This window comes from Pogona vitticeps, chromosome 12 (assembly GCF_051106095.1).
Source record: "Pogona vitticeps strain Pit_001003342236 chromosome 12, PviZW2.1, whole genome shotgun sequence".
Classification (NCBI taxonomy): Eukaryota; Metazoa; Chordata; class Lepidosauria; order Squamata; family Agamidae; genus Pogona; species Pogona vitticeps.
In genome coordinates this window covers 10,519,571-10,544,456 of record NC_135794.1, presented here as the reverse complement: position 1 = coordinate 10,544,456, position 24,886 = coordinate 10,519,571, and the positions used below count along the sequence as shown (strand labels likewise).

Genomic DNA, 24,886 nt, shown 5'->3' with positions numbered 1-24,886 from the left:
AACCTCTAGCTCATGGCAGAAACCCAGGTCCAAGCAGATCTGACAGACAGTTCTCCAAATTAGAGATTTTTTAAAAATATTATTATTATTTTGGCCAGAAGTGTTCAACTTAGATTGCTTTATCTTGGCTAGATGTTAGATCTTCTTTTGTACATGTGGTGGGGCATACATTGTATTCACAGAAGGGCTACATGGACTGAATTTCTCTACAGTCACAGAAAATGTGTCCTGTCTCCAGGTAGCATCGTTTTACTAGATTATTCTTTGATCTTTCCACTTCACTTTGACATAGGAGCCTCCCCCAAAGTGTGGGAAAGCATTGTGAGTATTCATGGGTGTCCTCTGGGCACCGGTGGGCAGGTGGCCGAACCTTCACTTCCGAAAGCATGAAGTTGACTTGCCAAGGCATGAAGCTCAGCCTTGATTGCCTGCCTTCCATCTCAAGCAGAGGAGGGGCTTCTAGCTCCCCTGCTACAACAGCTGGACTGGCGACGTGTCTGTTTCCAGGCCCAATTCAAAGTGCTGGTGATGACCTACAGTCGGAAGCCCTTTACCGTCTGGGTTCAGGCTCCCTGGTGGACCATCTCTCGCCTGATGACCCGTCACAGATCCTACCTTGTTGTTGTTCTTCTTCTGCCTCTCTCCTGATCAGGAGACACAAGGCAGCTCACCATGTTAGAAAAGTAGATTTAAAAACGTTTAATGTAAATTAAAAAGCAATTAAACTTTCTGTTCATAAAAATACAGTTGAGTAATTAAAAGTGAGCAAATATGAAAAATGATCAGAACTTTTAAAAGGCATTGGGGACTTAAATATGATGGTTAGAAGTTTGCCCTTCTCTTGGCCCCACTTGGCATCCGAGGCGTCTTTGACAGGGACATAGAGAGAGGGGCTTCCCTCCGGTTGCGAGATGCCCTCCCTTGGCACGGAGGTGGGCCACCTCCCTTTTCTCCTTTCAGCAACACTGAAAGACCTGCCTCCTTAGGTAGGCTTTTAATATCTAGGATTGAGTGGATGCTCCAGGACGCTGGACATGCATTCGTTTTAAGCGGGGTTTGAAAGTTAACAAATGCCTTCTCTTATTACATAATGAACGGATTGCTTTTTAATTATTCTTGTATGCTTCACTTTTTAAAACTTTGTCATCCATGGTGTATTTCGGCTGACCAGGTGTTTTAATGGGTACGGGGCACCTCGGGTGCCCTCACCAGGAGAAGGTTGACCAAGAAATGGGACGAAGCAAGCAATCCGTCGAGGACTCTCCAAAAAAGGAACCTCTCCTCTCCGGCAGCAGCTTGAGCGACGTGGCAGAGGAGGCCAAAGGAAAGGAGCGCCCTCTTCTCCTTCGGGCCTTGTACCCATCTGCCCTCGGCTTCAGTCTTGCCCATCTCGGGCACAGAGCCCCCAACCAATTCTAGAGGAAGCGTTCAGCCTTCGAGGAGAATTCTCTCCTCGAACGGAAGGCAACCTTCTTCAATCTGGCCCCCCTCTCACAATCTCTGACCCCCAGACATGCTGGCTGAGGCCCGGGAGAGTTGTAATCCCAGACGCCCAGAAGGCCTTGGCTTGGCAAAGCTTGTTCTCCAAGGAGATCGAGAGAGCAGACGGGGGCCTTGTGATTTCGTCCCAGGGTCTGAACTCAGCCAGGGCTCTTTCAGATCAGCAAACTCTACGTATTTAATCCCTAAGGTGGTGGAATTCAGTAATCCACGCAGGACAGAATCCCTCTTTCACACAAAGTTAACAAAAAACAAGACTGCATTCAAATTTGTGAAAACTTCTGTATCACATTTTAATAAAGAAGAATCAAAAGTATAGCCGTTTTACAAGGTGGGAAACTTGAATACTTTCTCTATAATAACGTACACATTTACATGAAAAATGATACGGACGTCTTAACCTTATCCTTCTTGACGGGTAGTTTATTGTTTCAGAGAGATGCTGTATGTTGAGGCTTCACCCTGTAGATCTCTTGTTGTGCAAACCGAGGACTGCTCGTGAGACGTCTTCTTCTTCTTCTCCACTGAGGACAGAGGGTCCTTTTTTTTTCATCTTCAAGCTGTGTTTAGAGGCTTTAAGCTGGAGGTCTCTTGCTAGGAGTTACAGGCTCTTGTGGGATGTCGTCTTCATCCCTGTCGTGCAGAGGGTTTTCTGGTTTGGCGTTTACTGGCTGCAATTTGTAACCTCACCCAAAAAGATTTCCTTTGGTCTTCCAGAAACTTTTCAGGTGTTTACAATCCCTTTGATCAGTTGTCCATCATATTCTGGTTCTGCTTAACTCCCAACCCCATCCGTTAACATCTGAACAGAAAACAACAAAGATTTGGTGAAGAGTCGGCAATATTTTTTTTGTTAGGTTTTTAGGTCCAACCTATCACCTCTTCCTCAGATCCTTTTCAAAGTAGACCCAAAGGGTTTTGTGAAGTCTGCAGATTTGTCCACCGCTGGACCTTTGGATTGATTTCTAAGGCACCCATAGAACTCAATGCATGATGGAACTAATGCTTTCAGGAAAGCTTTGTCAAATATGCAGCCCTACTTCTGGGCAGAAAAGGGAGCAATTTCATGTCAGCTCTCAGGTCTCTTTTCCTGTAGAGAAATCAATATTTCCAGGAGAAAAGTACAAAGGCACTCGGAGGGGGACTAATCTGGTCTACCTTGGGATCATAAGAGAAAAGGTCCTGGCGAAACCACCCTTTCCACTTTTCTTTTTCATTGATATGATTATTAGTCTTTTCTTCTTTATAAAGTTTACAAATGGATCAGATTTCTAAATCTTGAGTGACATGGTTGTTGTGGGTTTTGCGGACTCTCTGGACATGTTCTGAAGGTTGTTATTCCTGACCTTTCGCCAGTCTCTGTGGCCGGCATCTTCAGAGGACTGGAGTAGGAACTCTGTCATTGCTCAAAAGAGCATGGGAAGTGGGGGGGGGAGGAAAGGGGGAGGAAAGGAGTTTAGATAAGGATGGGAAAGGAAAGGGGGACGAAAGGAGTTTAGATAAGGATGGGAAAGGAAAGGGGGACGAAAGGAGTTTAGATTAGGGATGGGAAAGGAAAGGGGGAGGAAAGGAGATTAAATTAGGGATGGGAAAGGAAAGGGGGAGGAAAGGAGATTAGTTAGGGATGGGAAAGGAAAGGAAAGGGGGAGGAAAGGAGATTAGTTAGGGATGGGAAAGGAAAGAGGGAGGAAAGGAGATTAGTTAGGGAAGGGAAAGGAAAGGAAAGGGGGAGGAAAGGAGATTAGTTAGGGAAGGGAAAGGAAAGGAAAGGGGGAGGAAAGGAGATTAGTTAGGGAAGGGAAAGGAAAGGAAAGGGGGAGGAAAGGAGATTAGTTAGGGATGGGAAAGGAAAGGGGGAGGAAAGGAGATTAGTTAGGGATGGGAAAGGAAAGAGGGAGGAAAGGAGATTAGTTAGGGAAGGGAAAGGAAAGGAAAGGGGGAGGAAAGGAGATTAGTTAGGGATGGGAAAGGAAAGGGGAGGAAAGGAGATTAGTTAGGGATGGGAAAGGAAAGAGGGAGGAAAGGAGATTAGTTAGGGATGGGAAAGGAAAGAGGGAGGAAAGGAGATTAGTTAGGGATGGGAAAGGAAAGAGGGAGGAAAGGAGATTAGTTAGGGATGGGAAAGGAAAGAGGGAGGAAAGGAGATTAGTTAGGGAAGGGAAAGGAAAGGAAAGGGGGAGGAAAGGAGATAAGTTAGGGAAGGGAAAGGAAAGGAAAGGGGGAGGAAAGGAGATTAGTTAGGGATGGGAAAGGAAAGGGGAGGAAAGGAGATTAGTTAGGGATGGGAAAGGAAAGAGGGAGGAAAGGAGATTAGTTAGGGATGGGAAAGGAAAGAGGGAGGAAAGGAGATTAGTTAGGGAAGGGAAAGGAAAGGAAAGGGGGAGGAAAGGAGATAAGTTAGGGAAGGGAAAAGAAAGGAAAGGAAAGGGGGAGTAAAGGAGATTAGTTAGGGATGGGAAAGGAAAGGGGGAGGAAAGGAGATTAGTTAGGGAAGGGAAAGGAAAGGAAAGGAAAGGGGGAGGAAAGGAGATCAGTTAGGGAAGGGAAAGGAAAGAGGGAGGAAAGGAGATTAGTTAGGGAAGGGAAAGGAAAGGAAAGGGGGAGGAAAGGAGATTAGTTAGGGAAGGGAAAGGAAAGGAAAGGGGGAGGAAAGGAGATAAGTTAGGGAAGGGAAAGGAAAGGAAAGAGGGAGGAAAGGAGATTAGTTAGGGAAGGGAAAGGAAAGGAAAGGAAAGGGGGAGGAAAGGAGATCAGTTAGGGAAGGGAAAGGAAAGAGGGAGGAAAGGAGATTAGTTAGGGAAGGGAAAGGAAAGGAAAGGGGGAGGAAAGGAGATTAGTTAGGGAAGGGAAAGGAAAGGAAAGGGGGAGGAAAGGAGATAAGTTAGGGAAGGGAAAGGAAAGGAAAGGGGGAGGAAAGGAGATTAGTTAGGGAAGGGAAAGGAAAGGAAAGAGGGAGGAAAGGAGATTAGTTAGGGAAGGGAAAGGAAAGGAAAGGGGGAGGAAAGGAGATAAGTTAGGGAAGGGAAAAGAAAGGAAAGGAAAGGGGGAGTAAAGGAGATTAGTTAGGGATGGGAAAGGAAAGAGGGAGGAAAGGAGATTAGTTAGGGATGGGAAAGGAAAGAGGGAGGAAAGGAGATTAGTCAGGGAAGGGAAAGGAAAGGAAAGGGGGAGGAAAGGAGATAAGTTAGGGAAGGGAAAAGAAAGGAAAGGAAAGGGGGAGTAAAGGAGATTAGTTAGGGATGGGAAAGGAAAGGGGGAGGAAAGGAGATTAGTTAGGGATGGGAAAGGAAAGGGGAAGGAAAGGAGATTAGTTAGGGAAGGGAAAGGAAAGGAAAGAGGGAGGAAAGGAGATTAGTTAGGGAAGGGAAAGGAAAGGAAAGGGGGAGGAAAGGAGATAAGTTAGGGAAGGGAAAAGAAAGGAAAGGAAAGGGGGAGTAAAGGAGATTAGTTAGGGATGGGAAAGGAAAGAGGGAGGAAAGGAGATTAGTTAGGGATGGGAAAGGAAAGAGGGAGGAAAGGAGATTAGTTAGGGAAGGGAAAGGAAAGGAAAGGGGGAGGAAAGCAGATAAGTTAGGGAAGGGAAAAGAAAGGAAAGGAAAGGGGGAGTAAAGGAGATTAGTTAGGGATGGGAAAGGAAAGGGGAAGGAAAGGAGATTAGTTAGGGAAGGGAAAGGAAAGGAAAGAGGGAGGAAAGGAGATTAGTTAGGGAAGGGAAAGGAAAGGGGAAGGAAAGGAGATTAGTTAGGGAAGGGAAAGGAAAGGAAAGGGGGAGGAAAGGAGATTAGTTAGGGATGGGAAAGGAAAGGGGAAGGAAAGGAGATTAGTTAGGGATGGGAAAGGAAAGGGGAAGGAAAGGAGATTAGTTAGGGATGGGAAAGGAAAGGGGAAGGAAAGGAGATTAGTTAGGGATGGGAAAGGAAAGGAAAGAGGGAGGAAAGGAGATTAGTTAGGGATGGGAAAGGAAAGGGGAAGGAAAGGAGATTAGTTAGGGAAGGGAAAGGAAAGGAAAGAGGGAGGAAAGGAGATTAGTTAGGGAAGGGAAAGGAAAGGGGAAGGAAAGGAGATTAGTTAGGGAAGGGAAAGGAAAGGAAAGGGGGAGGAAAGGAGATTAGTTAGGGATGGGAAAGGAAAGGGGAAGGAAAGGAGATTAGTTAGGGATGGGAAAGGAAAGGGGGAGGAAAGGAGATTAGTTAGGGATGGGAAAGGAAAGGGGAAGGAAAGGAGATTAGTTAGGGAAGGGAAAGGAAAGGAAAGAGGGAGGAAAGGAGATTAGTTAGGGAAGGGAAAGGAAAGGGGAAGGAAAGGAGATTAGTTAGGGAAGGGAAAGGAAAGGAAAGGGGGAGGAAAGGAGATTAGTTAGGGATGGGAAAGGAAAGGGGAAGGAAAGGAGATTAGTTAGGGAAGGGAAAGGAAAGGGGAAGGAAAGGAGATTAGTTAGGGAAGGGAAAGGAAAGGGGAAGGAAAGGAGATTAGTTAGGGAAGGGAAAGGAAAGGAAAGAGGGAGGAAAGAAGATTAGTTAGGGATGGGAAAGGAAAGGGGAAGGAAAGGAGATTAGTTAGGGAAGGGAAAGGAAAGGAAAGGGGGAGGAAAGGAGATTAGTTAGGGATGGGAAAGGAAAGAGGGAGGAAAGGAGATTAGTTAGGGAAGGGAAAGGAAAGAGGGAGGAAAGGAGATTAGTTAGGGATTGGAAAGGAAAGAGGGAGGAAAGGAGATTAGTTAGGGAAGGGAAAGGAAAGGAAAGGGGGAGGAAAGGAGATTAGTTAGAGAAGGGAAAGGAAAGGAAAGAGGGAGGAAAGGAGATTAGTTAGAGAAGGGAAAGGAAAGGAAAGAGGGAGGAAAGGAGATTAGTTAGAGAAGGGAAAGGAAAGAGTGAGGAAAGGAGATTAGTTAGGGATGGGAAAGGAAAGGAAAGAGGGAGGAAAGAAGATTAGTTAGGGATGGGAAAGGAAAGAGGGAGGAAAGGAGATTAGTTAGAGAAGGGAAAGGAAAGGAAAGAGGGAGGAAAGGAGATTAGTTAGGGATGGGAAAGGAAAGAGTGAGGAAAGGAGATTAGTTAGGGATGGGAAAGGAAAGGAAAGAGGGAGGAAAGAAGATTAGTTAGGGAAAGGAAAGGAAAGGGGGAGGAAAGGAGATTAGTTAGGGATGGGAAAGCAAAGAGGGAGGAAAGGAGATTAGTTAGGGAAGGGAAAGGAAAGGAAAGGGGGAGGAAAGGAGATTAGTTAGGGATGGGAAAGGAAAGGGGGAGGAAAGGAGATTATTTAGGGATGGGAAAGGAAAGAGGGAGGAAAGGAGATTAGTTAGGGAAGGGAAAGGAAAGGAAAGGGGGAGGAAAGGAGATTAGTTAGGGATGGGAAAGGAAAGGGGGAGGAAAGGAGATTAGTTAGGGATGGGAAAGGAAAGAGGGAGGAAAGGAGATTAGTTAGGGAAGGGAAAGGAAAGGAAAGAGGGAGGAAAGGAGATTAGTTAGGGATGGGAAAGGAAAGAGGGAGGAAAGGAGATTAGTTAGGGATGGGAAAGGAAAGAGGGAGGAAAGGAGATTAGTTAGGGATGAGAAAGGAAAGGAAAGGGGGAGGAAAGGAGATTAGTTAGGGAAGGGAAAGGAAAGGAAAGGGGGAGGAAAGGAGATTAGTTAGGGAAGGGAAAGGAAAGGGGGAGGAAAGGAGATTAGTTAGGGATGGGAAAGGAAAGGAAAGGGGGAGGAAAGGAGATTAGTTAGGGATGGGAAAGGAAAGAGGGTGGAAAGGAGATTAGTTAGGGATGGGAAAGGAAAGAGGGAGGAAAGGAGATTAGTTAGGGAAGGGAAAGGAAAGGAAAGAGGGAGGAAAGGAGATTAGTTAGGGATGGGAAAGGAAAGAGGGAGGAAAGGAGATTAGTTAGGGATGGGAAAGGAAAGAGGGAGGAAAGGAGATTAGTTAGGGATGGGAAAGGAAAGAGGGAGGAAAGGAGATTATTTAGGGATGGGAAAGGAAAGGGGGAGGAAAGGAGATTAGTTAGGGATGGGAAAGGAAAGAGGGAGGAAAGGAGATTAGTTAGGGATGGGAAAGGAAAGAGGGAGGAAAGGAGATTAGTTAGGGAAGGGAAAGGAAAGGGGGAGGAAAGGAGATTAGTTAGGGATGGGAAAGGAAAGGAAAGGGGGAGGAAAGGAGATTAGTTAGGGATGGGAAAGGAAAGAGCGAGGAAAGGAGATTAGTTAGGGATGGGAAAGGAAAGAGGGAGGAAAGGAGATTATTTAGGGATGGGAAAGGAAAGAGGGAGGAAAGGAGATTAGTTAGGGAAGGGAAAGGAAAGGAAAGGGGGAGGAAAGGAGATTAGTTAGGGATGGGAAAGGAAAGAGCGAGGAAAGGAAATTAGTTAGGGATGGGAAAGGAAAGAGGGAGGAAAGGAGATTATTTAGGGATGGGAAAGGAAAGAGGGAGGAAAGGAGATTAGTTAGGGAAGGGAAAGGAAAGGAAAGGGGGAGGAAAGGAGATTAGTTAGGGATGGGAAAGGAAAGAGGGTGGAAAGGAGATTAGTTAGGGATGGGAAAGGAAAGAGGGAGGAAAGGAGATTAGTTAGGGAAGGGAAAGGAAAGGAAAGAGGGAGGAAAGGAGATTAGTTAGGGATGGGAAAGGAAAGAGGGAGGAAAGGAGATTAGTTAGGGATGGGAAAGGAAAGAGGGAGGAAAGGAGATTAGTTAGGGATGAGAAAGGAAAGGAAAGGGGGAGGAAAGGAGATTAGTTAGGGATGGGAAAGGAAAGAGCGAGGAAAGGAAATTAGTTAGGGATGGGAAAGGAAAGAGGGAGGAAAGGAGATTATTTAGGGATGGGAAAGGAAAGGGGGAGGAAAGGAGATTAGTTAGGGATGGGAAAGGAAAGAGGGAGGAAAGGAGATTAGTTAGGGATGGGAAAGGAAAGAGGGAGGAAAGGAGATTAGTTAGGGAAGGGAAAGGAAAGGGGGAGGAAAGGAGATTAGTTAGGGATGGGAAAGGAAAGGAAAGGGGGAGGAAAGGAGATTAGTTAGGGATGGGAAAGGAAAGAGCGAGGAAAGGAGATTAGTTAGGGATGGGAAAGGAAAGAGTGAGGAAAGGAGATTATTTAGGGATGGGAAAGGAAAGGGGGAGGAAAGGAGATTAGTTAGGGAAGGGAAAGGAAAGGGGGAGGAAAGGAGATTAGTTAGGGATGGGAATGGAAAGAGGGAGGAAGGGAGATTAGTTAGGGAAGGGAAAGGAAAGGAAAGGGGGAGGAAAGGAGATTAGTTAGGGATGGGAAAGGAAAGAGGGAGGAAAGGAGATTAGTTAGGGAAGGGAAAGGAAAGGGGGAGGAAAGGAGATTAGTTAGGGATGGGAAAGGAAAGGGGGAGGAAAGGAGATTAGTTAGGGATGGGAAAGGAAAGAGGGAGGAAAGGAGATTAGTTAGGGAAGGGAAAGGAAAGGGGGAGGAAAGGAGATTAGTTAGGGATGGGAAAGGAAAGGGGGAGGAAAGGAGATTAGTTAGGGATGGGAAAGGAAAGAGGGAGGAAAGGAGATTAGTTATGGATGGGAAAGGAAAGAGGGAGGAAAGGAGATTAGTTAGGGATGGGAAAGGAAAGGGGGAGGAAAGGAGTTTAGATAGGGATTGGAAAGGAAAGACGGATGAAATGAGTTTAGATAGGGATGGGAAAGGAAAGGGGGAGGAAAGGAGTTTAGATAAGGATTCGGAAGGAAAGGGGGAGGAAAGGAGTTTAGATAAGGATGGGAAAAACCCACAACAACCATCTATATATATTTTTTGTACCAAATTGGAAACCTCTGATTTTTGTCTGGGTTTATTTGACCAGAAAGTTTAATCCCCCTCAGTTTGTCTTCATCTTATTATTATGGTTTTTTTAACCTATGGTTGTGCATCTCCTTTACTTTGGCGTTTTTTCTTCAATGATCTAAATAATTTTTCAACAAAAGAACATTCAGGAAGAAGAGCTGTCTTCAATCCCTGACGAATTCCAGTTCCTCAGAGAAGATCAGCGGTGGACCAAACCTGCAGAATTCATTCGTTACCTGACCTTCTCTAGGCCAGAGGAGGATCTGAGAAATGGCGAGGAGTTGGTACCCTCAAACCTGAGCCTATCCCTTCTTTTCTCAACATCGAATCTGTCGGCCTGTTCCTCCAGTCCCACGAGTCAGTTCTTGGATCTCGTCCGATGGTTGGCAAATGCCCGGCTGTAGAAGTTCTCTTTCATGGGGTGAAGCCTTTGCTCTCGATGGATGGCCTGGAAGAAGAAAAGAGCAAGAAAGCAATGGAAAGTCTGCGGAGAGGCCCTGGAGGGTCCTACTGATGTTTCCAAGGAACGTTTGAGCTCACTTCCCCCCTTTGTCAATGAAGCACATTAACCCTTCTTTCTAAGGATCTAGCAGTGTGATCACACAGGGAAAAAGGTCTCCATTCAGGCTTCCTGTAGAGTAACCCAGCGCCCTCACTTTCCCGGCTCCAGTCCAACCCCGATGCGTGTCCAAGGTGTGCCTCTCGGGAGGAGCTCTCAGAAAAACGGTTGTAACAAAGGAGAAATTACCTTCTCCTCTTGTGCTCCTCTTGAACCCTCCCCGCCACCTCCACCTCCACCTCCCCTCAAGTTGCTCCTTCCTCCACCGCCACCGCCGTGGCCAGAGTTGGTTATTCGGCTTTCTCTCCCACAACACCTGGGTGGAGTACTTCAGGAACGCCATGTAAAACCAACCCTGGCTTTTAACACTATAGAAAACCGTTTTAGAACCACATACGTACATTTAGTGCCGGCGAAAACCAAGTAGCCGCCGGTACCATGTGGCTGAATTCTGAGTGGTGCGGCTTCCACGCGTGGCGTCGTCCTGAAGTTCTGCCCTCTTTTGATGGACGTGGTCCTCTAGAGCTTCTGCTGCTGATTGCAGGGTTGTGCTCGCGTCCCCCTGCAATGGGGCGACTTCTGAAACAAGAGGTGGGCAAAGCATCCACGGATCAGCCCATTAGGCGGCCAAAGCAGGAACTCAACGCTTGGGCTTCCGCCAGACCCTCCAGAATCCAATGTCTGGTCAATGGAGGGTCAAACCTGTATTTTGTGATGGGGCCTCCTTCTGGAAGCGAAAGGAATCTTCATCTTCCCTCCCTTTCTTCCCCCCAACGACCCACCCATCCTTTCAGCAAGGAGAGAGCACTGAGGTGGGCAACGAGACCCGATCGCCCCCATCGCTCCCGTGCCTTACCGGTCAGAAGACGCTGCAGCGTTCTTTCGTCTAGCGCTGTCGCTGGGGTGCTCTGGAGGAGGGCTCCTAAGGGAAAGGCATGAAGGGAGCAGAGGGTCAGGTGGCCTTTCCCGAGGCCGGGTTGTGGGGAGGATTTGGACCGAAAGGAAGCGCCCCTCCCACTATTCTCCCTTTGCCCACAGAAGCTGCTAGATGGGATTCCTTGGAAGTCGAGAGAGGGCTCGACCCTTCCCGATGGTGGGAATCCGCTTGAGGCTGCTTCCGACACCCTCACTGAGCAGGGGTTGCAGCACGAATTCCATATAAAAAGGAAAACAGAAGTTGGAGAGGGGTTAATGAGGGAGAAGAGGAAGCTGGTAAGACCCGAAGCGTGACAGAATGGACCCCCTGGAGAGCACATGCATTTCTGAGGGAAAACTTCCATAGAGTTGTCAAAAGAAGTGAAGAGGAGGGAGACTGGGGTCGAGGGTAGCTGGGCGACATTTGAGCCCGGTCGGTCGGCACTTCTTGGAGGTTTTGAGATCCTCGTAGGTGTCTCTTCCCTTCCTCCGGCCTCCCTGACTTCTGAGATTTGTGGAAGGGCCCTTCAGATCCTTCAAGAGACCATCTTCTCCCTCAGAACTGCTGCCCAGCCCGGTGGTTCAGACCTCTCTTTGGGATTCCCCACTGGGCCGCTCAGAGGATTGTCCGGTTACCTGAGATCTCCACAGCTCTCTTTTGGAGCTCTTCCTGCCTGCTCTGGAAGTAGGGCACAAGGTCTCTCTGGAGGCCCATGCTCAGGTGGGGGCACTCTTGGACCTAAAGAGGGATGTAAAAATCACTTCAGTTCGTTGTGCCGCCCAAATCCATGGTCCAAAGAACACCATGATACTCCTGAGGGTGGCGGCACGGATTTTATTCAAGTCTTGGGCCGATCCCTCACAATGCTGTGTTGCCTTTTTTGAAAGAGACACTTTTTGGGTGTTTTTTTCCTGATTACTACTGTACATGTCAGTAAAACCGATCCATCCCTTTTCCAGCTTACGAGAACGGCCAGATTCCTTTCAGGGGTTCTGTCCTGTTTGTTCCTCACTTGCCACATCCAATCGACAAGGTCTCCGTCTGCACCTCCGTGGTGGAACCGGAGGCACGACCGGGCGTGTGGGTGCAACGGGCCCTGGCACCTGGTCTCCTCGCCGCAGGGAGGATGGAAAGCCAGGCTTCCGGAGTCCTAGTCCACCGCTCTGTCCACTACATACACCACCCTGGGTTCTCTGTGGGGGACGAGGGAGTGTGTCCTCTCGTCCCTGCGTGGCCGAAGGAGCTGGATTCGGTTCCTGGCAACCTTCCAGAGAAGGCTGTCAAGGGGTAGCCTTGGAACCAGATCAGAACCAGCTTTTTTTCTTCATTGGGGAGTTTTAGTAGGAGACTCGTGTCATGCTTTTCAAACACTGCAACCCTTTATGATTAGATTTCAACTTTGGTGTTGTTGTTTTTTAAAAATTATAAAAGCCCCCTTGGAACCTTTTGGAAAGATGTGGCCAATACTTTAGCTGGCAATGACAGTCTACTTAGGCTTGGTTAATTCAAACTCCTGTCCCTCCCCCGCCTTCTCACTCCCAGTCCAAAAGCCTCTCTTCCTCCCCCCTTCTCTCTTGCTCACTAGCTGTTGGCAGAGAGCGTTTATGTTGCTGCTCTCGGTGGTCTGGTGCAGCTGCTGAAGGTGTCTTTTGGTCACAAAGGGCAGACACTGCAAAAAGGCCATTTTGCATGCCTAAAAAAGGAGAGGAAAAGACAGAGAATGGACTTTCAAATTTCGGATGTACGTATCATACAAAGATAAGGCATGCACCATACACACATAAAGCATCCATAATGCCAGCAGGTCGATCTACAAGTTTTCCTCCAAAATCAGGCCAGCTTGAGTGCTGCTCATCTTTATCTAGCCCAAGATCATATAGAGTCCCATTTCAGAAAAGTCTGTTTGAAGCCGTCTTTGTCCAATTGATGTATTTGAAAAGACCTCTTGATACAAAGTGGGTTCTTAAGGAGGAAAAGCCTTTTCAGACCATATCGCCTCGGCTGACCCCTGGACGTCTGACCAGGCTGGAGGCAGCGTGACTTCCTGGATGGGCCTCCTTTCCTTGAGGTGCTGGTCAGGGAGAAGCCTGGTCTCCCGCACCCACCAGCCCAGCCTTCCTACAAGGTCGGATGTGCAGCAGGGACCCCCCTCGAAGAGAGGGCCTTCCAGGTGTCTTGGCCCAAAGTGGCTGAGACTTTCTTGCTGAAACTCAGCCCCCGGATTAGAACAGAAATCTCAGCCATCCGGCTCAGATCTATTTCAGAGTGTGGAAAAGCTTCTTTACGGGAGGAAGAGATGCAACATGAACCACTGCCCCCCCTTTTTTAGGTATGACAGCTTCTAGACCCCCCTCTCTCCCTTACTCCCCTACAATCCAGTCCAAAACAGCCATGTTTCCATGCTCTGCTCGTGTAGTGCCCCAATTCCCACACTGTGGGTTCCTCTATTTCCCTGAGCTCCATGGGGACACCCCCAGGCGCCATCGTCTCCTGTGCAAGGAGCAGAACCAAGCCCCGAAGAAAGGCTGGCTGAGCATTCTGCAGTTGAGCAGAGGGGAGGACGGAGGCCCAGCCAAGGGGTCATCGGGTCCCGTGGGATCCTGGGACTGTTGCTTAGAGAAAACCCCCAGCATCCTCTTTCAGGGAGGTTGCTGGCACTCGGAAGCTGTCTCCCAACCAGGTCTCTCTGGGCCACGGACGGGACGTTCGAAATAGGGTTGGGGACTTAGATCAGAAGTCATTTTGTCTTAAGAAGAGAAAACACCTTGAACATTCTCAACATCCTATGTAACATCTACTTTAAAAGTACATTTTGCAGGAAAACAGAGAACAATACATATGTAACCAATGCCTTAATGCTCCAGTCGTACCTCTGAGATGTTGGGGTTTGGGTCACCCTGATACATGAGCAAGAGTGCCAAGTTCTCTTTCACTAGATTGGCAAAGAAGGTCTTGTACCCCTGCTTGGCCCGGGTGGCCAAGGCACCGAAGAGATGGAACGCTGCAGCACGGATAGCATCGTCCTCCTAAAACCGGGGAAAGACAAGGCTTCACCTTCATGGACAGCAAAGCCACTCTTTGGCAAGAGATCCAAAAGGCACCGCGACGTTTTGGCGAAGAGGAGGAAGGCCCCGGAATCTGCCCGGCCTCGTCCTTGTGTCCGACGGCTCAGGGAGGAGCCCTGTCTGGGCCTTGGACAGACCTCCCCTCCTCGGCGGCTCGCTCACTCGCCCGTGGCGCTCAGCAAAGGGGGGCTTGCCTTTTCCTAGTGGAAACCTAGGGCGACCGGCATCCCTGGGAGGCTCCTTAGGAGCAGGTGAAGGTTTCTCCCCTCTTAGTGGAGGCCCTGGCTAAGGGGATGGGTCGCCCTGAAAGCTGAGTTCTTCCCTCATGGGGTGGAAGAGAGATTATGAAGTTTCCAAGGGCCTGGGAAGAGGAGGAGGAGGAAGAGGAGGAGGCAGGCTCCCCTGGTGCCATCACAGGAAACCACTCCACCCATGTGGGTCAGTTCAGACTGGCAGCCCTTTTGTCAATGTGGACAGGCAAACCCTCTCCTGAGCAGGACTTGTAAAGCGTTGGGTATCTGGAGGTGGAAGGCCCTCGTCCGCTGATGGCATGGCTGGCCAGTCTCCAGATTTCTGGCCTAGCCCTCCCTGGAGATCCCTGGGATGGAACTTGGGCTCTGGGTGATGGTCTCTGTCTCCGACAGATACTTCAAGCCCCTAAGAATTCCCTCAGTCATCCTGACACGGGCCCTCGTGGGACCGTAGGATTAGGATCCCTCGATGGCTGAGGAGCAGGCGTGGAGGGAGGAGAGCAGCTGAGTTTGTCGAAGTCTGTTTGAAAATAACAGAAGATCTGACACTCGAGACTGGTTCTCGGCCTCTTCTCGGCGGGATCTACCGAGGATCTTGTTTCCCACCCGTGACCAGAGAAGCCTCTCTTGTGGTGAGGATCATCAGCTCAGAAACCATCTCTGGGCGGACAGTGGGCAAAGCTAGAACATCAGCCACGCCTGGGAAGGGGAGATCTCGGCTCTCCTGAGTCAGGGAGGGAAAGGGGGGTGGGCCCTTGGAGGGGGGGGACGGGCATCCACTTACCTCAGAGAGGTACTTGCTGGCCCTCCAGCAGAGATCGCGGAAGAGGAAGGCCACTTTCCCCATCCTCAGGCACGGCACAACGAGCGCCAGTGCCTCCAGAGCTTCGTCAACCACCGCACTGTCCCGGAGGTGGTTGAAGAGAAGGATGAGAAGGTCCTTCTTCAATCCTTTCACCTGGAAGGAGGAGACAAGACCAGGACCCTCTCTCAGCCCCTCGTCCTTCCCCAGAGCCCGCTGGCCAGAGGAGGTGGCGGGTCGGAGCCCAGGCCTTCTTCCCTAGCGGGCGACCCGCACCTCCCAGGGGCTTCCCTTCCGAAAAAAAGCTTGCTTTCTGCTCTCCCAGAAGGTAGTCCCAAAACGGGTGGGTTGAAAGGACAAGGAAGGCGATGAGGAATCCAGGCGAGGAAGATCATCCTGATCAGAAGAGGTGTCTGAGGAAAGGGCTGGCGGCCTTGTCTGCTTTGGGGATTGGCACCGTGTCGCTGAAGACGGGCGTGGGCGCCGCTCAGAACCCGGTGAGTGGACTGGGCGAGTTCTAAGGGAGCGAGGGACCCTCGGTGGCACCTCTGGGGCCGCGCTTCGTCCTCGTCTCCCCGGGAATAGGACTACGAAGTGCCCGTCTCTCTACTCGGCAGGAATGGAGAGCCGGACAGGCTTCAGCTTTTGAGTACACAGGGGTTGGGGGGGAAGAGGTCATGGTTGACCTGACTTGGTGCCGGAGGTTCCCACAACCACCAGCCCTTGGAAGGCTGGACCACCACTGGTTCCACCTGAGATTGGCCTTTGGCCCTCCGTGGATCTACCGAGGTGGAATGGAATCCAGGAAAGGGCACCGAACCCCTTTCTTCTCCAAAGTGCCCTGAATGTGGATTTTCTTCCGTTTCTGGCGTCTCTGGATTGGTCCCTGCTTTTATCCCCAGCGAGGAGGGAATGGGGAGGGCGTGTCTTGAACCCATTACCAGCCCACGCCTTTTGAAACAAGGGCCGCTCCAGGGGGGGAAGGGCTGACCTGGTCCGGTGCCACCAGGAGAAGGCGGCCAAGGCTGCGCAGGGCCATGCGGCGGATCCCGGCGTTCTGATCTTCCATGTTCCGGATCAGGGTCGGAACGAAGGCCCTGAGTGCGGCCCATCGGGTAAAGCTGGGCTCCTGAATCACCTGCAAGAGTTTGAGACGTTCGTTACACCCTGTGTCCCTGGACCCTTCGGCCTCCGGAGCTCAGCCTTCTGACCCTGCCAGAATCAAGGGACTCGGAGTTTCAAAGAGGGACGTAAATCTGGCCTCATTTGTGTGTGCAAGAAAGGACAGTTTCTTCCTCCTCGTTCCATGCGGTGCCATATATTTCTTGCCCATTTCATCTAGGGCAAGTCCAATGTTCTCAGCTGGGGGAGGAGACCTCTGCCTTCCACAAGGATCTGCTTAGCTCCGTGGGCAAGTACAGAACCAGAAAACAGCCCCAGATCCCCCCCCCCCAGTGCCCCAACCCCTGGCTCTCACCTCTGTGAAGAGAGCGGTTCCTGCGAGCCGCAGCTTTTCTGAGCTGGCATCCATCCAGGGGAGGACGTCCTGGATGACCTGGTCTTTCAGCAAGCCGTTCTCCAGCAAGCACCTGGGAGAGAGGATGAACAAGGGAACCGTCAACGAGAAGACCAGCTTCCACAACTGCTGCCCAGGGAAGGAGCCGGGCCAATTGGACTTCAGGCAGGGAGAGGTTGCCCTCCGTGGGAGGACTTGTGGGTGCAGGTCGCCCTGGAATGCAGGAAGGGTGGCCGGATGCGTGCATGAAAAGCGCCCCACAAGTGTGAGAATGGGAGGGAGAAAACGGATTTTGGCAGACATAGAGGCAGGGAGACCAGTAGAGCTGAACAGCAGGAGATGAAGAACTGTAACCCTCCATATTTATGAGCCAGAGCGTGAGCAGACCTGGAGAACCCAAAGGAACGCAAAATCTATTGACTTCAATTAAACTCGTGCTTCCTCCTCGCTACACCTCTCACCTGAGCACAAGTACCAAGAGAATGAAAAAGAGGAGTAGAAGCTGAAAGCCAATGAACAAAGAACTAGCTTGCTTGCTTGCTTCCATTCATTTCCTTCCCTTCCCTTCTCCCTCCCTCCTTCCTTCCAGGTTTCGATTTCCCAACAGAGGGAGAGGGAGGGGAGGTGGGGAGCACTTTGGATGGGATGAGCTTCTGGGGGTGCCACCACCCCTGCCTTTCTGTCATCAGGGGAGCAGGAGGGGAAATGGCAGGACTCCGTTTCCCACAGGGGACTAGGGATGCTTCTTGGGAAGCCCCTACGCCAGACGTGGGGCAACCCCACTCTCCCTCCTTTGCTTCTCATGATCCACTGTGGCCGATGATCCAGGCTGGAGGCCATTCTACAGCCACCTGGACGACCAGCCATCGCAGGGAAAGACAACCTGTGTCTCCTGGGCTCCACCTCCCAGAATCTCACCAGCCCCAGAGCCCTTTCCTCTCCTTCGGCTATTCATAAGTCACTTACTTGGTCAACTGGCAAAGGCCCTCAGGGTGGGTCCAGGGATCCCCGAGTAAGGCCCAGAAGTCTGCCGTCTTGATCTCCTCCTGGGATGCAATTGGTGTCCCCTTCACGACCAGAGCCTTCAGGGTGTCCACAGAGAGGCTGCAGAAGGAAAGGACCCAGAGAGGGCCTCAGAATCGCCTCCTCCTCCTCCTCCTCATCCGAAGAAGCAGCGGGGAAATTCCAGGAGCAGGGCTGGCAAAGACCTCCACGTGGCCGGGAGAGGATGCCGCCTTCGGCCCAGAAGGGGACCCGGGCAGAGGTTCGTGGGATGGGGCCATTCCTTGCTGCACGTAAGACGTGGGCACGCTTCCCCCATGCAGAAAGACTGCCTCCGCCCCCCCTCAAAAAAACACACCCCTCGGGCTTGCAGGTTTCCCAAGCCTGCCCAAGGGAGGGGATGTTACCTGCAAGGGTTCCCGGGCGTCAGGTGCTGCTCCCTCAGGAACAGCCTGCGGCGACCCTCACACGGGGGCATCTTCTGCCCCAGGGTTTGGCTGACCTGCCACAGGAGGGTGAACAGGAGCTCCGGGAACACCTTCTGGAGATCCACCTCAGAGGACAGTCCTGAGAGGACCTCATAGATCGCACAGGTGGCCTGAAGAGGGGAGGAAGAGGAAGGGAACAGGGGGTGGGGGGGAGAAGAGAGACCAGGTGTTACTGGGGGTCTCAGATCCTCCCCTCCTCCCCAAGGCAAGGGTTCTGGCCTCCTTGGAGCCACCCATTTCAGCGGCTCTCAGAGCAGAACAGCCGAGACGGTTTTCCCAACGTGGTCTAAAAGGATGGGCCATCCCATGTCCCTTGGAGCGTACTTTGAGAGGTTCTTCCTCCGCATAGTCCCCGCTTTCATCAAAGCTAGAGCTGGTTGTTGATCCGAGGATGGAGGGATGGTTCACACACGACATCAGCTTGGCCAGGACTCGCACAGCCAGGGATGGGTCTCGATCGAAAGACCTCCACAGCTTGCCTGTCTCGCTATAAGGAGAGAAGGTGGGAGTTGCAGAGATGGCCTGAGCCTGGACTTGGCCTTCAGAACCAGCAGCTTGGGCGCAAGAAGCCCCTGGTGGGTCGGCAACGCCCGGCAGTGAGAAACCAATTTCTCACAGGGCGAGGAGAAACCTTTTGGTGGGGTCTCCCACCAGGACTGCATCCGTCCTTTCGATCTAAGCGCCCCAGTTAAGGGACCGGGGCCTGACCGAGAAGAAAGAAGCCTCTTCCCCCAAGGACGGAAAGCCCTCTTTTCCCTCCAGCACCCACCTGTCCAAGGGGAGGCTTCGGCGGAGGAGGTGGCCCAAGACTGTGTCCAGGTGGGAGCGGGCCATGATGCAGACCGCCTCCAGCAGGACCTCCTCCATGCCTCCCTGAGTGACGATCGGCAGGCGGCTGCAGAAAGTATCGAGGAGCTCGGGCACCTGGAAGGAGCAAGACGGGGATCCCTGGCTCAGATTTTTATTTATTTATTATTCGATTTATACCCCGCCCCTCTAGACAAAGTGAAGAATGGTTTTATTTCTTTATTATTCTATTTAGCAATCAGAAGGACAAAATTACTCTTCCCCCCCCCCCCCGAAAGGACACTGTTCTCATTTGAGCAAGTCTTAGCTTGGCTGAAGTGACTTGGAACGGAAGCCCATCTATTGGGGCCTCCAGTGAGCTCACGACCACAGCGGCGCCCCCTTGCCTCTGCCCCCCCCGGGTTGAGGTGACAGCCCACGTGGTTTATAGAGCTGGGCCCACGTCTGGACGTGGCCAGAAAGGTCGTCCCAAGACCCCTTTGTCCAGATGAAGGCCCAACCTAGAGAAAACAACGGGGATGAATAGGAGACGAAAAGGGCCTTTTTTGGACTACAGCACCCAGAATCCCCCACCCGAGGGGGCCATGGCTCTGCTGGCTGAGAAATTCTGGATTCTGCAGAAGGGCAGAAGTTTACAAAAGGAAGTTCAGCATCCTTTGGGCAAAGCTGAAAAGATGCAGGTGGAGATCTCTTTCTGACTTCTGCATCTCCTGCCTGGAGAAAAGGAGGGTTCCTGGCCAATGGCTACCTTGCTCTTCATGGCCTCCCCGTGGTTTTGGAGGTTGGCGAGCAACCAGTAACCAGCAGCCCTGGCACAGCTGGGGATCCCTGACACGAGGTCTTCCAGGATGGCTTCGGTGAAGTCCAACAGCTGATCCTTCGCGAGATGGATGCTGACCACCTGCCAAAAAAAGAAGAAAGGACAGGCTTTTTTTCTGTAGCTCAGACCTTCTCCTTCCCCAGTGAGATTTCCTGCCAGACCAAGGATGGGCAGCTCTATGCTTTTCCAAAGAGTCCTGCCCAAGGATTTTGCCCAGGGATTGCAGGAATTCTCTGCATCTTGCTCTTTCTTCCAAAACAAGGCGGCCTTGGCACTTCCCCGTGGACTCCAGCAGGTTCCCCTAGAGAACCGGAAAGGCCCCAATGTGGGCTTGGAGTTGGACAAGGACTGGAGCCTCTCCGCGAGGACACAGGATGGCTCAGGCCACCCGGATTTCATACCCAGGCACCTCATCTAAGAGATGAAGGCACTGCCAATGAGCCTGGCCACTGACTCGGCTCGCTGAGAAAACAGGACTCCAACCGGTTTGGGAGGTGGATGTGACCCAGGCGCTCGGGAGATTCCCACCCGATCAAGGGAATCACCTTAGCCAGTCTGGCCCAAGCCCCAGACAGATTGGTGGGGACTTCTGCCTGGAGATCACAGAGGGCAGACGACACCTCTTTTTCTTCCGCCTCCGTGATTCTCGATCCGCCTGGAAAGAAAAGAGGGTGAATCATGTTATAAAGCCTGTGCTCTCGTTTAGATAAAGAAATGGACTGCTTTAGAAACTGACAGAAGATAGAAACCAGAAGGACATGATTTAAATCTAGGATGGCACCACCTTCCTAGGGTATCAAAAAGCAAAAGACGATAAACCACTGAAGAACCATCTGATAAGGAAAGCTTTAAACTGGGTATGGACCAAGATCCGGGAAGAAAAGGACCAGAAAGTTCCTGAATGGGTCTCACCCACAGAAGCATTCACACAACCCACATTAATGGGGAAAAAGAAACTCTATTGAGATTTAGAGATTTGTTAAAAGTGGCCTTAAGTGTGAGAGTAAGGGAAGAACTAGAAGAACAAGGCACAATACTTGATTGGTGGGCAAAAACACAAAGAGACTCAAGATGTACAAGCGATAACGCAGTTGGTTTTTGTAAGGAAAACCGCATAAGTTACTTCTTCTGAATGTAAGGGGGAAACGGATTAAAATGTGGTATCGTTCTCTACTAGAATTCAAAACGCAAGATGAAATCGTTAAAGAATGTATGACAAAACGGGCCCAAAATGTGGGCCACAATATTAACTGAAAGTCAGGGTCACAAATCTGGGAAGGGAATGTTGACTAAAGAAAGGAACAAACAGAGAAGCAGACCAGGAAAAAAAAAAATCGCTGACTTGCTAGTTCGGGTTGGTTCGGGGTCATCTAAACTGGAGGACCCAAAGTTTTCGGAATCAACTGATTGTGCCCGATTTAACCAACTTCCTACTCCATTTCACCCCGCCCCAGCCTGCCCCTTCCCTTCCCACTGTCCGCCACTGCTTCCCTGCCTTGTCCGGCCACCTCTCTCTTTCCTTTGGTTTTGGACTCCTAAAGTCATGAATTGGTGACACATAAAACATCACTGGAAAGAACCAAAAAGGGCTCAAAGTGGAATTCACACCCACAGGGTCCCTCATTGTTAAAACTAACATGGGTCAACCTGGGATTCTTGGTGTCCTCTAATGGCTAAACCAAATTGTTTGAAGGTCATCCTCGTCATTTTCTAAGCCCTGATTTGCAGGCTTGGGGATGAAGCCACCTCGAAGGGGCAGCGTTTTTCACCCTTGGGATCTGACACCTTGAAGGAGCACTTTCTGCCTCCTCTGAGGATAATTCCCTTGTCCATTTGTAAGTGGGGTCCATCTCAGCTGGAAAGAGGTTTCCCGGGGTCCTACATCCATCCAGGTTCACCTCCAGACAGGGTCACTCCAAGAACGCTAGCAGTCACAGAGTGAAGGCACCCATTGATTGGCCTTGAAGCCCTTGATCCCATCTCCCTCCACACACACATTCTCACCTTGAATATGAATCAGGCAGTTTATGCACTTGGCTGCCCACTGCCGGCATGCGATGGAGTTCTCCAGGATGTAAGGGGCTAGGAAGGCTACCGCGAAACCGTAGCCTTTAAAATTCTCTCCGTCCTACCAAGAAAAGAACAAAACCGATTGAAATGGCCTTGGAAGGCCTGAGGATTTGCAGAACCGACCTCTCCTCTAAGATCTGCAGCAGAAGGGATTCTCGGAGGCCTGAAACAGACCTTACAGAGAGCCTGGTCATTGACGCGAATCGCATGTTCATCTTGCCAAGAGGCGAAGGAGGAGGCCTTCCTGTGTTTGTGAAAGCCAACTTCCAAGGGAACCCTCCTTGCCTTTGGAAGGCCAGTCCCCAAACCGAGCAAGCTCGTCTGCATCGTCCCAGAGGGGAGAGGAGCTCTGGATCAGGCCTGCCCTCAGCCCTTGGGGCCGCCTTCTTGTCCAGGCTTGGGACACATCAGGCTGGCATAGGTGGGAAGAGAAGCGGGGAGGAAAGCCACAGCCAGCCCGGGTCCAAGGTGAGCCCACCTGGCTGTACAGCCCCTGCTGTGGGAGGTGCTACCGGGAGGGGAGTGAGTGTCAATCGAGGAGAAGACAGTCCTAGTGGAGACCCAGGGCGGTCGCCAGACTCTCGTCTCCTCTGAGACGTCTGTTCTGCAAAGTCACTTCTGCTCTTTGGTGCTGATTGAGAAGGAAACCATTCATTGCTCGTTTCTTGGACACCATCAATGATTTCCTTCACTCCGAAAATGCACACCCACCCCACCCCAAGACCAAAGGCATGAAGCCTGATGGGCATCGGATGGAAGGGAACCAGATGGACGTCCATATCATCACATCAGCAGAGCAGAAATGGCCTCCACCCATCGAACGAAAGGCATTCCCTTCTATAGACACACTCAAGCTGTTCTCTCATGCTTGTCCCATCTGATCCGATGGCCGAGCCCACGCAGGACAAGATGAAATCCTTCTTCTAGAGAAGCCCCCGGGCTGGGAAAGGCTGGTCTAAAGTCATGGAGCAAAGTCCAAAGACACCAAGGAGAGGGAGAGTTTTGCCTCTTTCCGGGGAGCCTTCCTGAATATCGGGACTCTTCCCACAGGGTCTTCTGGTCGGCCAGCAAGAGGAGGAGGAGGAGGCGGGAGGAAGAGGAGGAGGACTCACCGGAAGACGAAAGCTGGCCTGGAAGGGAGCCAGAACCTGGAAGCTGGCCTGCAGGGCCCTCTCTCGGCTCCCCTCACACTCCAGGAACCAGGGCTCGATCGGCTGGAGGCCAAGCAAGAACACAGACCCGTTTATGAGACCTCTCTGAGGGGCAAACCTTTCTCATTTTACAAACCTATCCTGCTTTTCCTTGAGATATCCCTCAGCCGGATGGGAGCCACGTAGCCCATCTGGCTGCCAAACACAGCTGGTCATTCATGGCCCGGTGGGTGAAATGTGGAAACGGTGAGAGAGAGGGAAGGCTCCCCCCCCCCCGATCTACATGCTGTGGATCATCCCTCCTTCGAGCACTCCCGGAGAGCTCAGGGGTTCAGGGCTCTGGCTGTGGAAGTCAGAGGTGGGGAGTTCGATTCCCCACTCGGCCTCCTCGAGGAGGGCCCAGACTTAGGCCTCCCTTCCAGCTCGGCCGTTCTAAGAGGCAACATCACTTCGATCTTGAGGAAAGCTTTCGTGTCTGAGAGATCAGTCTGGGCGATGCAGACTGGCTGGGACAGGTGGAGAGGAGGGCCACGAGGGTGATCCGGGGACCGAAAACCAAGCCCTGTGAGGAAAGACGGAAGAAACTGGGCATGGTTAACCTTGAGGAAAGAAGGCCGAGAGGTGGTCACACCCAGGAGGGGCAGGAGGGGTTCTCAGTCATGCCAAAGCGCAACAGCACGTAAGGGGATGATGGACTCAAGGGACAGGAAACCAGATTCCTGTCGAACGATGGAACCAAGGAGCCGGCCGAGCGCTCCGACACTGGAGGCCCTCCAGAGAAAGTTGGACAGCTGCGTGTCAGATCTAGTTTGATCCTATAGAAATACTGAAATGATCTGATGGGGACAATTCGGACAATATGGTAATTACAGATTATCCTCAATGTATAGTTTGACCATGAAATTGGCAAAGTTTCTGCAATACTGAATGTAAATGCCAATCCAGGGGATTTCCTTTTGGGTTTATGCTTACCTGGAACATGACATCAATCCTCTCTGAGGTTGGCTCTTCTGTAACGAGGACCTCGAAGAGTTTCCCCCTGGCCTCAACGGATCTGGTGTACATGAGCTGAAAGGACAACCCAGGGAGTGAGGCCCGAGAGCTGCACCGTTCCCCTGACGCCATGGGCTCCTCATAAACCAGGGGGTGGGCAAAGCGAGGCCCAGCAAAGAGTGGAAACAAACAGACATTGACCGCACAACGACATTAGGCTGTTTAAGAGGCCTTGGCGGTTAAAAAAAAAAAAGCAAAGCGACGTTTCAGCCTTCTATCCTCTTCTATATTGCATCCTCCTATGCAATAGGATGTTTCGGGAAAGCTCCCATCAGAGGTTAAAAAGGAAGACCTAGAAGAAAACCTGCCTGACATACCTCGATGTTGGACGCATCCTGTTCATCATATGCTATCCTTTTAAGATGCTCCAGGGGAGGGAGGAGAAAGAGGCTCTTGATGACTCCGTCCAGCATTTCCCGGAGAGCTTCCACTGGCAGGCGCGGCTTGAGGTGGCTAGCAGAAGGAAGGTAGATTGAGAATCCAGACAGAGGTTTACAAAGGTCCCAGGCAGAAAGGCAGCCCAAATCTCAGGCTGGCTCTTTCTCATTCTGATCTACATGTGAGAGCATCGTGACAAGAAATCAGACTGCCTCTGCCTCTGTATAATCATTGGCGAGTGGGCAGGGCCAGGACAGCAGCTTTGGAGGACTGTGTCTCTGGAGGGAAACCCTGTGGCCTTGAAGCCAGCTGGCAGCCTCACTTCCCTGCCCGTCTCGTGCCCGTCAACCAAACGCACTGACAGGGGAGCCCCCATGTCACATCGAAGAGCCGCCCCCGCCCCACACCAGTTGCTCCCTGAGGGAGGCCTCCCTAGCCCAGCTGGCCTCTCCGTTGCCTATCGATAACTTACCTCAGGGAGACTAAGGCCGAGATGGTTGCTGGGAGAAGGGAGCTTCTCAGGTTTTCGAGGCGCTCCGTCCCAAGAAAGGCCTGAAGACCCCCGTGGTGGTGGTGGTGGTGGTGGTGGTGATGGAAGGAGCAAAGAAGAAGGAGAAACAAGAAGGAGGGGGAGGAGAGATGAGGGTTTCATCCACTCAACAGAGGATACGACCAAAATGCTTTCTAAAATCGCCCAGAAGGGGGTTGAAGGTGCTTTCCTGAGGGGGAGTC

At 51.2% G+C, this 24,886-nt stretch overlaps 1 protein-coding gene and 2 long non-coding RNA genes across 3 annotated transcripts in view; 1 reads left to right on the top strand and 2 right to left on the bottom strand.

Annotated features, from left to right (window-relative positions):
- Positions 1-410: 410 nt before the first annotated feature.
- On the top strand, positions 411-4,918 carry LOC144584532 (uncharacterized). Its single transcript, XR_013538842.1, has 2 exons — positions 411-697; positions 1,172-4,918. It is a non-coding gene; the product is annotated as an uncharacterized LOC144584532 (long non-coding RNA).
- Positions 4,919-9,355: 4,437 nt separating this feature from the next.
- On the bottom strand, positions 9,356-10,384 carry LOC144584531 (uncharacterized). The gene is made up of 2 exons (XR_013538841.1): positions 10,237-10,384; positions 9,356-9,724 (listed from the first exon to the last, which is right to left on the bottom strand). It is a non-coding gene; the product is annotated as an uncharacterized LOC144584531 (long non-coding RNA).
- Positions 10,385-15,806: 5,422 nt separating this feature from the next.
- The window catches only part of LOC140702428 (maestro heat-like repeat-containing protein family member 2B), a 28,535-nt gene continuing 19,455 nt past the window's right edge, over positions 15,807-24,886 (bottom strand). Inside the window, exons 19-30 of the mRNA XM_078381053.1 lie at positions 24,094-24,229; positions 23,696-23,791; positions 22,685-22,786; positions 21,507-21,630; positions 20,048-20,157; positions 19,431-19,583; positions 18,645-18,799; positions 18,200-18,362; positions 17,795-17,985; positions 17,352-17,489; positions 16,347-16,458; positions 15,807-16,007 (exon numbers count right to left, since the gene is read on the bottom strand). Of these exons, the coding sequence (XP_078237179.1) occupies positions 15,807-16,007; positions 16,347-16,458; positions 17,352-17,489; positions 17,795-17,985; positions 18,200-18,362; positions 18,645-18,799; positions 19,431-19,583; positions 20,048-20,157; positions 21,507-21,630; positions 22,685-22,786; positions 23,696-23,791; positions 24,094-24,229 (1,681 nt within the window). The remainder of the gene's footprint in view (positions 16,008-16,346; positions 16,459-17,351; positions 17,490-17,794; positions 17,986-18,199; positions 18,363-18,644; positions 18,800-19,430; positions 19,584-20,047; positions 20,158-21,506; positions 21,631-22,684; positions 22,787-23,695; positions 23,792-24,093; positions 24,230-24,886) is intronic.